The 15772-nt window shown below is 36.8% G+C and overlaps 1 protein-coding gene across 1 annotated transcript; it reads right to left on the bottom strand.

Annotated features, from left to right (window-relative positions):
• Positions 1 to 9176: 9176 nt before the first annotated feature.
• On the bottom strand, positions 9177 to 15648 carry LOC113027824 (5-hydroxytryptamine receptor 3C-like). The gene is made up of 10 exons (XM_026177644.1): positions 15183 to 15648; positions 14435 to 14595; positions 14302 to 14346; positions 13817 to 13926; positions 12622 to 12791; positions 12362 to 12522; positions 11745 to 11955; positions 11483 to 11629; positions 11081 to 11166; positions 9177 to 9817 (listed from the first exon to the last, which is right to left on the bottom strand). Exons 1-10 carry the CDS (start codon positions 15421 to 15423, stop codon positions 9599 to 9601), a joined length of 1551 nt encoding a protein of 516 aa, XP_026033429.1. The 5' UTR covers positions 15424 to 15648; the 3' UTR covers positions 9177 to 9598.
• Between the last annotated feature and the right edge of the window lie 124 nt (positions 15649 to 15772).

The following is a 15772-nucleotide window of genomic DNA, read 5'->3' on the forward strand; positions in this document are numbered from 1 at the left end:
AGTGTTATCTCCCTTATTAACATTTTTCAGATGCAAGTTTATTGCACATTTATTTGTTTTGACATCATTCAATGAAACTTCAAAAAGGGATCAAAAGACTGTGGAAAATAGATACAGATACAGCTCAGTGCACGTGAAGGCACCAACGAGAGCTAGTTGATTTTGCACAGTTGTCAAGCAAAGCAGCACAGCACCAAATTTAAACTTTGGATCTTTTTAGTTGCCCTAAAGGTGTTTTATTGATCAAAACTTTTGTACTTGTCTTTAAACAAGTTAATTTTATACCTTAAGTTGGACCTTTTTAATATGGGACTATCTTCTGTGTGTCTAATGAGGCACACAGATCTGTTGGTTGTGCAATAAATACACAAAGACATACCAAGAAATGAGAAGAAAAGAAGCTTTTATTTCAACAGTGTTATGTTACTGTATATGTTTTTAGAACCAGATGACAGGAGTTTGATTTCATCATGCTAAAACATGAAGTGTCTGTAAATGCAGGATTTACAACAGGAACTATATTTTCTTTATATTCCAACAAATAAGCTGGTAACTTAATATGTTCTTAGAAGTGCTACACTTGCAATAAATTATAATTTAAACGTGCAGCCAGTAATTTTTATTTTATTTTACTTTAATAGAAAATGATTCTGTATTCATAAATATACATAAAATACTGTGAAGTTACAAATTCCTACCAACCGATGCATTCTGCTAAATGTAAAACTAATGTGTTAAATATATATAGGAGCGATTCTACAATTTGTGTAGATTGCTATGCTCCTCCGATATATTTAAATACAGTAACTGGGAAGGACATTTCCCCTCCACCTAATCACACTTTCACATTTTATATGGAGGTACGTTTAAATCTAGAAGTCCAAAGTGATTGTTACTGACTGGCCTGCACAAAACCCTGAGTTAAATCCCACTGACAATCTGTGGGGTAAACTAAGACCAAGATCAGAGCCAGAAGACCATCAAGTCTGGGGAGCTTGGGAGGTTTGCCAGAGAAAAATGGGCTGGGAATGTTGAGCAGACGTGTGTGAGACTTGTAGAAAACTACAACAAATTACTTCAGGAGGTCAGGTGGGGGGTTCATAATTTTAACCATGGTTTTTGTTTTTTTTGTGAAAAACTGTGTAGCTCTGTGTACAAAGTAAAATAATGTAACCATCTAAAAAAATATATTAAAAAAAAAAACTAGGGTGTTTGGAAAAACTGTGCTACTTAATTCTGAATTATTATTAATATTAGTATTAGTAGTAGCAGTAGCAGTAGAATTTCGAAAGTTAGCTCAAACAAACAGACATCTTGCATTTTTTTAAGAGGATAACAGAACTTCCTGTAACCATCCAAACAACCATTGAAGAGCATTTATGATACATTAAAATGTAAAAGTATTTGAATTCACAACAACCACTCAAGGCTGATGTTCATGCTGTGTGTTTGAGATATTTATGTAAAGCGACTTGAAAACAGCAGTAATTGCAATATATAAATGTTCATAATGTATCTGGGAAGTCATTTCCTCACAATCTCGGGTAAAATCAGGATGTGGGTAAATGCTTTTACATGTTTGCATCTTTATTTTCAGCATATTGAGATGTAATAAGTGGTGTGGGAGAGACCACAGCAAGTGCTCCATCAGTAGAGGGAGTGAGGCCGTGTTTGGAAAAGGTGAGAAAGTTTATTGACAGTGATTTCTTTTTGTTGTTGTCTACTGTCTGTCTATCTGTTCAGATCTTTTGTAAGTCCCGTGTATGTTCTCCTGACTTCTTAAGTCATTTTCCATGTTGTTCCTAGGTTTTTGTTCTGGACTTTGTCTGGATTTGTTTGGATTTGCCAGGTTCCACTCATGCTGTCCTGACAACCTTTGTTACCTGGTTAAAGGTAAGTGTTTTCCAAGATGCCTTTGTGTTCTCCACTTGTGATATTTTCAGTTTTCCCAGACAATTAATCTTCACCCTAGTTATCTAAATACCATCTACAATCTCCTGCTACCTTTTAGTGCTGATATTTGTTGTACCTCACACGTACGTTTGCAAATGTGTACAATTCTGCCTTGATATTTTACCGCTTATCTCCTCTCATTGATATCAGACCCAAAGGTATTGTCTAAAACCCTCCAGTCTTGCCACTATCATTTCATTATGGCTGTTAAGTGATAGTACTACAAATGTGTGATCTGGTGTAACTGATATTGTGATAAACAGCTCTGAAATTCATATATCTGTCCTCTGTTTTCCTCATTCTCTCTCTCCATCACATTTGCTTCATAGTTCAAATTAATCTTTGTTTCATATTGTCTGTAGCTCCTCTCCATTTATGGTGGGCCAGTAGTGACAGAATTAATTAATTTATATGCCATAAAATAATTAATTAAATGTTTCATTGGTTGATTACAATTTCAAACATATAAATGATTAATTAACTATGTCAATAATTAATTAAATGTGTAATTAATTAAAATAAAATTTTAATAGAATAAATAAAAAAAGAATTTACTAAACATTTTAAACAAAATAAATGTGCTTTTAAGTAATTATTGAAATATTGATTCAATTAATTAATTCCACTTTTAATTAATTAATGAAATATTTAATAAATTATTTAATGGCATATTTAATTGATTCATTTTGTCACTCCTGGCCCTCCATACACTCTAAGGTCGTGCCCCAAATTTCCAGAAACAAAGCGCCTCAACACCAGGGCGGGGAGTCTGATTTGACCCTATTCTGGATAGCTGTTCTAATTGCTCTAATACAGACTAAAGAATACGACAAATTGCAACAGCAGTTTGAGTTTTTAGCTGTTTAACATGACCTAAATATTATATGTTAGGCATTTGTCTGTTATAAGAACTCAAGTAACTTCTCAAAATTAAAAAAAAAACTGAAATATTTAACTTTCCAAAGTAAGCATGACCACATTTACACAAAGCTCCAGTGGTGTGGAGATGAGAACGATATTGAGCTTCTCTTTCCAGCTCTCAGATTAAAGAGTAAGGCAAGTTATGGTAAGTCTTGAGGAAATTAATGTATGTAAACATGGACCTGTGTGTAGGAGCCGAGTCCACATAGAATCGGTCACCCATACAGAGTGTAGAGGGGTGACATTCATTCACATTAAACTCTACCTTATGTCAGCTTTATTCGTACCTTTCCTATGGCCAGTAGTTGTACTAAAGGTACTCTCACTGTTTTAATTATATAGAAATGTAATTTCTACTCAGTTTTCCAGTTTAAGAAAATCAAAGATAAAAACAGAGTAACTATTGTGATATTGCTTTAGCTTCCTGTCTTTCCCAATCTGAATGACATCACTGGGAAAAATATTCCAGGGAACAGCTAATGATACTGCCTGGAAAAGCTTTTTAAAAGGAAGGAAGATCGCTACAGGGAATGACAGATTTCTCCTGTTATGGAAGTTTGGAAATGATGGAATAGAAGGTTAAAACAATTATTACATTGTCATGTTACTAAGTCTTGGACCAAAGGTTTTAACTTTTGTGATATCGCAATGTGTTCATTTGGATTTGAGATGCATTTCCTGCTCAGGCTCTATATTTAATCATCTGAGAATGCTGAAAAAATCTTACATTTATTGAGTTTTGTACATATTTGTCATACACAGCTCCTAATTACAGCACTTCTTTCAGTTTGATGTCTGGACTTTCAACTATTACAACAACTTGATTCTTTCATTCTTCCTCCACCATTTTGTTTGCCTCTGTGCTTTGGATTGTCCTGTTGCGTGACCCCACTTGGTCCGAGCTTTAGCTCTTGGACATGTAGCCTCTCATTTGACTCTAGAATGCTTTGGTACACAGGAGAATAGGGCTGCAGGGGCTGATTATTTTAGCAGCCAAGTATTCTATTGATTCCATCGAATAATTAGATAAGACTTTTTTTCTTGTTAATGATCAAATATTCAAAATTTATAATTATCAAAAATAAATGTTACAAGAGAAAAAAATACCAGGCTTCTAAAATAAAAGTCCTTTATCAAAGGAACTAAACCTTCAATGTATGGGTAGGGTGTGGTTTTGGCTCAGCTGTACGGAGGAAAGATGGAAGAAGAGCTTCGGGGTTCAGTGCCAAGGAGATGCTGAGTGGGACAGATGCTGCACATCATCTCATCAATCTCTCTTATTTATGCAGAGGATGCCGGGGCCTACAAGCTCCTTTGAAACACTGATAGTGGCTGGTGTCGCTGCAACAACCTCACAATTGTGCAAGCAGAGACTGAACGTTCACAGCCACCTCTGTGGAGAGGTGCATTAGCATCGAAGTGTTTGCTCATAGGGTGTCATCTAACTATTGGGGTTTTCCCTGTTTTCTCTGTATTACTGTACTACTATTGTATAAATACAATTGAATTAAATTGGTTTTTGCAACCATAATACATGGTGTAATGTACTTTTTAGAAAGAAGAGGCTTTCCCCTGGCCGTCTTTCCAAACAAATCATACTTCTTCAGGGTTTTTCTAATTGTAACTTCATTGAATCCTGATGGGGTAACACTTCGAACAGGAGACTGTTGGAATGTAACTTATGACAGAAACAGAGATAAGCATTACTTACTGTTTCATGTTTGAGCCAAACAGCAGCCCCATGGAGTGAAAAATGAAGCCAGAGCAGATGGCCTTTTGAGCCTGCTACAAAAGTGACTCTTTCTACATAAACTATGAAATACCCAAGTTTACAGTAGAAACAACTAGTTTACAGCCTGATGCAACAATGGTTTTAGTGACACAGTGTTGTGTTGAAAAACTGGAGAAAGAAACCAAATTTACTCTCTAAACTTTCAATTAAATTAAATGCAGGTTTACTTGCATAACACAAAATCAGAAAAACTGTTTCCTCAAAATGCTCTGTACTATAAGGTAAAGATCCTACAATAATGCAAAGAAAGCAGAGAAAACCTCAACAATCTTATGACATCGTATGAGGAAGTACTTTGGCAGCAGTGGGAAGGAAAAACTCCCTTTTAACAGGAAGAAACCTGTCACAAAACAACTGTGTGCAGGCAAGTAGTGATGTGTCCTGTGTGTCGAAGCGTCGAATCGTGTGTCGGGTAATCTCGGGGGCGTTTTTGTGAAGCGCGTATCGAGGCTTGCTTTGATTACGTATGCAGTGACGTTCGAGGCCTCGCGGGCAGTCCGTACCACGTGACTGATTCAGGGACTGGTTCACCAGTTCGCGCCAGATTCGAAATAAAATGGGCAGAAAAACAGCTGATTCCCCATCACACTGTGTTGTGGAATTGGATTACGTACGTGCTACATAGTTACTTGAGCATTTCTTCTTCGATGGAACCAGCAAGGAAGAGATGTTTTTTTTTTAAATTTTGTCTCTCCTAATAAAGTATGCACACAGTAATAAATATCACAAATGATAAACACCATAGTATAAATAAACAACACTACACATCCTATAATCTGATTTCTGTCTTTTAGTTTATTAAAAAGTGAAGCACCAAACACTAGTTTGTGTCATTATCCAGATGTACATAAGCATGATTACACAGTAACTAGGAGCAGGTTTTGATTATCGATTAAAATCGATTCTAGCTTGGATAACGTGATATCGATTCATTAAAATGCTGAATCGATTCTTAATATAAATATTACTACATTTCAACCACCACCAAACAGCTAAAACAGTAAATGAGAGCAGGTACACCGATTCTGCATAAAGACGTAAACACAAGGCGCGGACCGCTGACGGATCAGAATCAGTGAGATGTCGCCTTTCTCACCAGACAGCACGGACACGGTCGGGGCTGAAAGCCGACAGCTCACTGATTCTGATCCGTCGGCGGGTCCGTGCTTCGTGTTTACGCCTTTTTTGCGCTGATTCTGAAGCTGCAGGTTTTATTTCTCTTCAAACAATATTGACCGAACCAGCAGCAAAAGAAGATCCAAACTATGCTTCACATAAACATCGTCATGGATTTCCTCTGACTTTTGCTGTTTTGCTTTCACCAGGATAAAATCACACTTCATGCCCAGCTTTCTCTCTCTCTCTCTCTCTCTCACACACACACACACACACACACACACACACACACACACACACACACAGTATACTTCAAGAACAGTTTCCCGTCTAAAAATCTGTTTTCTGCATTATTCGCTTGTTTGTTACGCATAAGACCTCCGTTGTTTGTCAGCCGCTGTTCTTTCCCATTTAAATACTTCCGAAAAGAAAACCTAATTTCTGCCGTTCAATAGGCTACTAAAATAATTGAAACTTTTTAACATTATGCAAAATTGCAAAACGCTAAGGTGTGTCTCTAATAAAACCTCTATTTGCTCTGCTTCAATTCAGCAGCATCAGGTAATGTTCATTTGTTGATTGATGGTTTTCTTTTGGTTTTGATCTACTGCTGAATATTTTTATAGAATCGTTTTTCTGTTTTAGCCTCAGCTATGTTGACACAAAGGCATCTGCTGTGATGCTTACACATTAGATAAAGTCTCGAAAGTGTCAGCTTTCTTTTTATAGTTATACAAATATGCAAATGTACAGATCTATGATCTGAATTATACTATTGACAGACTGTCTGAGGCTGACAGTTACACAATCATACCAAAACGCTGTCCTGATAGTTTCCACTTTCTCTTTTGTATCACACATACTGAGACAATATTCGGGATAAATAACCAAGAAAACAATTTATTTATTCAGTTTAGAGGTTTACACATCATTATAATCACAGAGCCCGCTTCACTTGAATTGTCCACTTGATGGCGCAGTAGAGCAAATTAATCATCACAATGCTTCGAACCATGAGTCGACCAATTGGGTGGAAAGCTTCAGTTCATCATGAGGCTTCATCTCACCATCACTACAGGCAAGAGAAGAACCCAAACGCAAAACTCATCAAGACAAACGTGAACTCAAAAACACTGCTTTATTGCAGGGGTGGAAGGGAAACAAAGAACAAAACTAAACTGGGAACGCTAATAATAAATCATACATGAAACCACAGGGGTGATCACACAGCTATGAGGGACACTACAACCCTGACAAAGAGAAACACAGGGCTTAAATACACAGAGGGATAACGAGGGAAATGAGACACAGAAGGAGAGCACAGCTGGGAGTAATTAGGCTGGACGAGACAAGGGAAGCAAAACTAGAAACACTGACATGAGACACAGACCTTCAAAGTAAAACAGGAAACACACTGACTGAACTCCAGATATGTAAACTTAACAGACTGGGGAGACAGAACATAGGGACCTGAAACATGGGACAGAAAGACATCACGTAAGCACAACATGGAACACAGGAAGCCATATAACAAAACCTAAGAATTATAACCACAATAACCATAAACAAACCTAGCGTAATAATAACTATAAAGATCAAAACAGCACAACCCACATGAACATAATGAACTCACAGGGGAAAAGTAAAACTAAACACATTTAACCTAGGAACACAGGACCTCGTCAAAATAAAACAGGAAACAAAATGAAACGCAGACATGACTACACGAACTTGACAACAAAAGACATGCAGACATGAAACACATAAAGGACAAGAGAGACTTAACACAGGGCTTGACAGCACAAAGGGGAATCTAATAAACAAATGAACTTAGATAACCTAATGAACTTAAACATAAACATCAAAATAAACAAAATCTCAAAAGACCCAGGATCGTGACAAAACCTCCAGCAGAACCAGGCTCAAGGAGGGGTGGCCATCTACCACAACTGGTTGGGGATGAAGACAGAACAAGGACATGCTGCGGAAGACAATTAGAGATTAATAACAACTAGTAAGTAAATGCAGAGTGGTGTATAAAAACATAGTGAGTGAAAAAGGTTGCTGTTTCTACTTTAATCCTATAACACACAAAAACACCACTGGAGATGCAACTTTGATTTGTAGAAAAATTGTTTAAGTAAATAAACTGCAAACTAGCATAGACAAAGTAGACAACTGAGTTAAGTTTGGTAATAGTCATAACGACAACACTAAAGGTTTGCAGAATTTATCATTACTATCAAAGAACACCTTAATGTGTGTTTGCTTTTGTTTTTAATGTGCAGTTTAAAGTCCAAATGGTAAAGTGGTGCACGCCAACATGGCTGATTCAATGGCGTAGACGATAAAAGAGGAACAGTCCACTAACCCCAGATCCACCCTGTGCTGAATGAAATTACTAGCTGGCCTCTTTTCTCATAATATGTTTACAACACGATATCAGGTGGCTGAGAATGAACATGATTGGTTTTAACAAATGAGCTGTGAGGTGAAGGAGGACTGAAGTATGACAGGCGGGAGAGATTGAACGTCAGAAATATGAAATCAGTGAGGTCAGTGAGTGCGTGTTTGATAGATGAAGTTTGAAGATAGATGTTCCCCTTTGATAATGACTGATTTACTGCCCTGTCCAGTTTACATTAGACTAGATGCAGGCAGGATTTAATCTCAAATGTCCTTTACACTAATCTGCCAGGCTGTTCTCCTGTAGCAAACATCTATGACATGCCTGCCTGCACCGGTAAAGGGAACCCTCTCCTTTTGCTCGTCTGAGGTTTCTTTCATCTTGTTACCGTTAAATCATTTTTTGAAGTATTTTTTCTCTTTGAGTCTACAACAAAACATTTAGAGATTTTTGGGATGCTATAAACTATATGAATAATATTGATGTTTTTGGTTGTGACCAGGCTGTGGATAGTGGATAGCCTTTCAGATACTGTCCATCTGCTAGTTTTTTAGGCCTGCCACATCTTCTTTTGCCTTTCACATATCCAGTCAAAGTGCACACTGCACACCTGATATATAGCGCTTTGATTTTTTGTAAATTCAGCTAAAGAAATGGGAACAACTTCCCTTAATGTTAATGTAATAGACTTTTAACAACACAGTGTCTAAAGTTGCATAGTCAAAACAGTGTTTTCGTTGTTGTTGTCTGACATATACAGACACAACACCGGTTCATTCTTTGATTTAGGTGGCTTTTTATGCTTAAATGATTCATATGTCAGAGTTAAGTGACTTAACAAACAAATAAATGAATAAAAAACATCCTTCTGAAACTTTTCAAGACCTTCAGAAAGCCTGGGGAACTGTTGCTGAAGACCACTTTTAAAAATTACATGAATGTCTGACTCATTGGAAACAAAATATAAAGAGACATGTGATGGCTTAAGGCTTTATTTATTAAAAAATATTCTGAGATGATAATATTTGTTTATTATGGCCCACAAACTGAGTCATTGTTTAAGTAGTTTGGGTTTTTCTGTTTCTTGGTTTATTGGACACTTCACTCAGCATTCATTAAGCATAATACAACAGCTTGGCCTATAAAGTGATGGCTGATTAATCAAGCCAAACATTTAGGGTTAACACTTTGATCATTCTCATTCCAATACATGTCTGAGGGATCATCTAACTTTAACTATGGAAAAGTTGAACGCGAAACTATATAAAGTGTATATAAAACAAAAAATAATAAGGTTTTACAACATTAACATGATGTCCTAAAATACAAAAAGACAATACAAGCCATATTTTGACACAAACACTCTACTGTACAGAAACTGTAGTATTAATAGGAAATACTCTACATTTCTAAGTGTTCCACTCAGTGTACATGAGAGAGAGAAAGAGCGACACAGTGACAGCATAGAAAATGAAGAAAACCCTGTTGATTCTGGCTGCCCACTGGACGTACTTCCCTCCCTTTTCGCTGCCACTGAGGTGCAGATTTAGTGATTTCTTCAGCTCCTTCAGCTCCTCCAGGATCAGCACCAGCACATTATACTCTCCTGTATGATTACTGTTGTTAACCTGCACAAAGTCAAGCAGTCAAAGAAGGATGTCAGAGAGAGTTTATGGTGATGAGAGTGATATTGCATCATGAGCAATAGTGGCAAAAACACTAATCTGGAGTCTAAAAACATTGAATGGACATAAATTGATATTATGAGCACAATCAGCATAATAACTGGCCTATATTTGCTTTGCGACGTTACCTCTGCTGTTTCCAGCTAAATCAAATCTTGTATGACTATTTCACGCTGAAATGAGGCCTGATGGGAAAAAATATATCAGGCCTCTGCATTATCGCAGAGATGCCAGCAATTTTTTTTTCTGTATTATACTGTAACGCTTATTAACACAAGGTTTTTTCCCAATATTGGTTCAAATAGTTTGATTAAACAGGAAATAGGTTTTGACACACGAGAAACTCACAATTTTAAAGATAATGAAAATAAATATTTTACAACAATCTTACATCTGTGAATACTAGCATTTTACTTTTTATTTAGTGCCACCGCTTACTTATTCTTAATAAATGTGAGGGTTCATGTGTAAAACTACTGAATCTTGCACTGAACCATCATGTAACACTCTGTAACCTCATCCATCTGCACTGACCCCTGGTGTTTTAATGCTGCAACAACAGTTTGGTCTTTGTTTTTATTAAAACTGCATGTACTTTTAATAATTTAATAACTGTCTGTTATTGTATCAACGATCATTTTTAGCCTAAGTCATTTTCCTCCAAAACTGTGTTTTTGGGGGCTTTTCTTGTGTGTTTAAGGGAACTTAATCCCATTTATAAATAATCTTAGTATCAGTTATTTAGAGCAAGTTTATTTCATCATCAGAGCAATGATATTTTATTTAAAACATTTCCTCCAGCGCTACAGAGCACATAGTTTATCACTGACCAACAACAGCTTTATCCAAATCATTACTTTCATGTGACAGTAATGTCCAGGGGAATATATCAGGACCCGAGAGGATCCCCAAATAATACTGCAACATAATCAATGCTAATTTCTTCCATTTCTGTAAGGCTGTGTTGTATTCTTCACAACAAAGTATCTTTTCTTTTTAGTCTGTAAACAGGAATCTGAGCCCTGATTTGATGTTGGCCAGTCAAAATGTGTGCTCTGAAGATCTTATTCATCCCACTCAAGATGAATTTACACATTTGTTTTGTTGTCACTGATTAATTAAGATCTTGTAAAGATGTTAATACGATTTTGCTCTCCTGTCATGTCATATTAATGCAATATCTGCATGCATGTGCTCAAACTGTACCACTTCAGCAACAGGCAGTAGCTCATGCTGTTCCTCATCACTGGACACTATGCAGATGCAGGAACAGCAGGTCTGTCTTTTGTCTTCTGAAAGCAAACAGTAGGTTTGTCACAAGAATTTACACACATTTAAAACATGAAACATCTGCTAACTAAAGATAAGATGAAGCTTTTGAAATTAAATGTACAGCATGCAAATCATCGCCTTCTTTTTGTTCTCTTTTTCAATATGTTTGCTTGTGTTTCCAGACACTTTTCATGTTTACTGCATTTAATGTTTTAAAGCATTTTTCCTTTGCAGGTTCTCTCAGGGATTACCTGAGATCTGAATTCTTGTTTTAGCAGACTGATACTATAGACTAAATCTGTGATCAGTATCTGAGAAGCTTTTTACGTATCTCACCTGCATCGCTTTTATTAGTTTTGGCTTTTTTATGTTCATTCTTCACCTTAAGCTTGACTTGGGAGTCTTTTTCTATCAGATGTGTAACCAAAATTGTCTCCAGCAGACTGAGCAGCATAAGGGCAAAAATCACAATGCAGTATGTTGCTGAAAGGATGAAACAAGCAACAGTTATTTTTTTTTCTTTTGGTATCTGGTTCTTCTACATACATGAAATACGTCACCACACTTAAACATCATCCCTTAAGGAAGGAGTCTTTACCTATGAGTGGGGTCTTGTTGGACATGGAGGGCAAGATGTCGTTCAGGATGAGCAGCAGAACGGAGATTGCCAGCAGGACGGTGACTTTGAAGCCCAGCTTCTCTCCTCGATGGTCAGCGATGAAGAAGGAGGCGAGATCCAGAGTTAGGAAGAATAAGATGGGCAACAGGAAGTTAATAACGTGGAGGAGTGGTCTCCTCTTCATGCTGAACTGGGAAAACAGGTTCAGTGGTTAGGTTAGATTTACCTTGTGTGAAAGTTATCATATTGTGTGGGTGTAGTATTGCAGAAGTAACTTTTAAAATTGGTTATTTATCATAAATTGCTTGATTTGGTCATATAAAGTTATTATCACAAGACCATTGTAGTCAGTTCTGCAGCATTCCTGTTTTGTGAATACGAGAAGCTTTTATTTAAAGAAATATTTTTAATGAAATTGAAAAATGTCTCAGTTTAAACATTTCATTGTTTTCTCTGTTTGTTTTACACAACGTCCTGACTTTTTTGGAACTGGGCTTGTAGAGATGTAAATGTTAATGACGTCTCTTATCTTGTTTTTGTTTTTGTTTTTTTAATGTAATTTGCCACTTGTGTTTTTCTTTCTGTGTATTACGTACAGTGTATATGAGGCTTTCCCACAGTTTATTTTCAAAGGTCATATTGACTTTGGAGATGGACAGTTGGAGGAATTCCCACTCTCCCTGTGTTTTCATCACTTCACGGGAAAACTGCGTGGCCCGGGAGGAGTTGGAGAAAGGAGAAAGTTGCATCTCATCTACTGTTTTGGGAAATGACAGAAAGAATGAGAGAAACGTTTCAGAGTTCAAACAACTATGAAAGCAGGAGAAAACACACCAGAACACTCATCCTCCCTCACCACAGTGACTTGCAGAACCAATGGTGATGTTACATTTCTGCGTGTCGAAGGGGAACTTGTGGACATCCATCTTACAGGTACTGACAATCTTAATGTCGTCCTCAGAAGTGATCGTCCCATCGTAGGCTACGGAGATGTAATAACTCTGAGGGGAGTCGTCCGTCTGTATCCTAAGACCACAACACACACACACACACACACACACACACACACACACACACACACACACACACACACACACACACACACATTATTCTCTCTTTCAGTATGTTTGCAGAGCACCTACACAGCATAATTTGATGATACTAATTATAAACTGACTAAATTATTCTGAAGCTCCTGCTGTCACAGCAGCAGGATAATGTGTTTGTTTTAAAGTAGTATAAAAGCTGCTGCGTGTACTTTAATAAAGTGTGCACACAATGAAGCGCCTGACCTTCTAAACAAACACAGGATGGCAGCAGATATCAAGCTGTTACATTTGATGTTGAACAACTATAAAATGACTTTTTGCAAAAAAGCAAGCTCCTGCAAACATTCCTCCTTACTGATATCCATAATGATGGTCAGTTTGGATTTCAGCAGGTTGTTCTCATAGTGTCTATATAGCTAAATGCATTGAGTTGATGCCATATAATTGGCTGATTAGATATTCCTGTTAACAAGCAGTTGAACAGGTGTACCTAACAAATATGTCTAGCCAAAAACAACGTAAACTGCAAACAGGAAAGTGTCTGTTATATCAATAAACTGGCTTAATAAATAGATAGCATCACAAAGCAGCATTGTCCATGAAAAATAAATTGGTGATGACCTAACAAATTATAATTCTGTTTGACACTTATGACAGGTGAGCGGTCATAGTTTATAGGTTGTTATATATGATTTGTTTTAGCAGCTGCCCTCAGCAGTCCTGTTCACATTTCACTCTAAATAAAAAGTATTTCAAATTCAGCTATGAGAAAAAGAGTTATGACCTTCATTTCACTGTGATTTTCAAAGATTTAACATGCCAAAAGTATTTATTTTGCAATGTGAATCCAATTTTATTCAAAATATTGATCTCTCAGGCCAGGAAACACTTTTTGACACACTTTGATTTGAACAAAATGAATAAAAGTGTCTCCTTTTGAACCTGTTTGTGTTTGATTTTGTAATAAACTACACTTCATGTCCGTGTGTGTTGCTGACTCACATCTCATAAATGAAGACATCTGGTTTCCAGAGGATTTCTCGAGGAATTGTGATATGAGTAATTCCACAAAACTGATCAGGGTCCCATGAGATGCGTTCATTATTCCATATCTGCATTAAGGTTAGATTATCAGAAAAGTCAAAGACGGAGATGCACAAGGTGTGTCTCAGGCAGACCATGATTTGCATCCTCATTGGGCCGTTTTTTATTTCACCTTGTGCAGAATAGAGCAGATAGACCAATGAAAGACTGCATCAAACAGATCAATGTACAATACTTAATTTAACAAGTCCTAAAACAACATCTGTGGAGCTTAGCTTTATCATGAATGTCAAATTATCATTTTTGTAGTGTGCTTTCTATATTTATTTATTTTAGTTTTATGTTGTTTTGAAATGTGTTGACATATATTTTTAATATAGACCCCAGAAAGATTAGCTGGGCTTTGTGTTAACCTAATGTAGATCTGAAGAAAATAAACTCACCAGGGTTGCCCAGACAAAGGGAATAAAAGTTTGTGTTTTCTCAATCTGAAAATAAAGTGATGTCAGTAATGACCACCTTCATTGTAGCATTTAGCTCATTAATAACACATAAATGCAGTAATGTTGCACCTACCACAGCCAGGATGGCATACAGGATGATGTCCAGCTCTACTTTGGTGGGGTGCGTGTAGTCCAGCACAGGCCGCGTCAGTTTAAACACACTGTTATCTGTGGTCAGGTTCAGATAGTCCAGAACATCGTGGTAACTGCACACTTTCTGACAGGAAGTCACATCTACAGCAAAATAGTTGTCAGATAAATGATTTCTATTGGAATTTAGATTTTAAACAATATATTTTGCCATTCATTTTTAACTTTTGTTTGGAAAAAAGAGAAATTGAGAGCTTGTACACAGCTGCTTAGTTTGTTTCTTGTTTCTTAATCTGTTGTTTTTTTTGTCTGCAGTGCTTTTATCATTTAATTTTCCTTGTAGTGTCAGGATACTGTTTTCAGGAAACTCAAGTTTCATAATATTTTTAAATCTAGAATTAGATTAATGTGGATTTAAAACAATTAAAACTGTCTATTGTCATTAAAGATCCTACACTTCTAGCCCATTAAATTACTTGTGTTTTCCTTTTTTCTTCCCTTGCTTAAATCTCAAGTTTCATCTTTTTTATTGGAAATAATAACAATAACTCTCATTTGAACATTTTTCGGTCCCCGATTTGTCTTAATCTCTATTATGCCTTTATGAGATATGTCCAAGAAAAGTTACTGTTACAAACAATGTAAAAACTTAAAGAATCAGATACATGCAGGATGGGAAGTACTCTGCTGTCTATTAATGAAATAACACTCCAAACAACACAAAGTCTTACCAGTTAAGATGATCAGGATGAGAAAAGCTGAATACATCGTATATGCAGCTGTGAGAGTGTCTCTGTGTGGTTGAGCTACTTCCAGAGAAGCATGTGTCCCTGCTGTTAGAGCTGCTGCCCTGACATTTAATCTGAGAAGGGGAGGGCTGGGCACAACAAATGACCTGGCTTGCTGCCTTAAATGAGAAAAACCCTCCCCTGCACTCTGATTCTGTAATTGGCTTACAGAGGAAAGGGACATACAGTATATATGACACTTACTTCTTGAGGCAGATAAAGATTATAGGTTTACGAGAAGAATAACAAATAAAACTAAGGTAAAGGCGGGTGGAGGGGCTTTATATGTTTTGGGACAGAGATAACGCAAATTTGCAGCTTGCTGGTGACACAGTCTTTGAGTTACATAAGAGATATTTCCTGTAACAGACACAAACCTGCAAACCTCAAATGAGAAGGTAGAATTCAATTAGAGCGCAACTTGATCACTAAAACAAAGTGGTAATGACATTATGAACACTGTCCCCATTAAAACCACTTACTCCCATTGTCTTCCAGTCTCAGTGCCCAGCTGAACATCAAATATCATGTAT

Source organism: Astatotilapia calliptera, chromosome 8 (assembly GCF_900246225.1).
Source record: "Astatotilapia calliptera chromosome 8, fAstCal1.2, whole genome shotgun sequence".
Lineage (NCBI taxonomy): Eukaryota > Metazoa > Chordata > Actinopteri > Cichliformes > Cichlidae > Astatotilapia > Astatotilapia calliptera.

Excerpts from the sequence above, each read along its gene's own strand:
- LOC113027824 (XM_026177644.1), bottom strand. The coding sequence starts at position 15,423 with ATGTCCCTTTCCTCTGTAAGCCAATTACAGAATCAGAGTGCAGGGGAG. Across the intron at positions 14,596-15,182 it reads CATCCTGATCATCTTAACTG|ATGTGACTTCCTGTCAGAAA; the intron begins GTAAGACTTTGT and ends ATTTTGCTGTAG. Across the intron at positions 11,630-11,744 it reads CAACAAGACCCCACTCATAG|CAACATACTGCATTGTGATT; the intron begins GTAAAGACTCCT and ends TCATCCTTTCAG.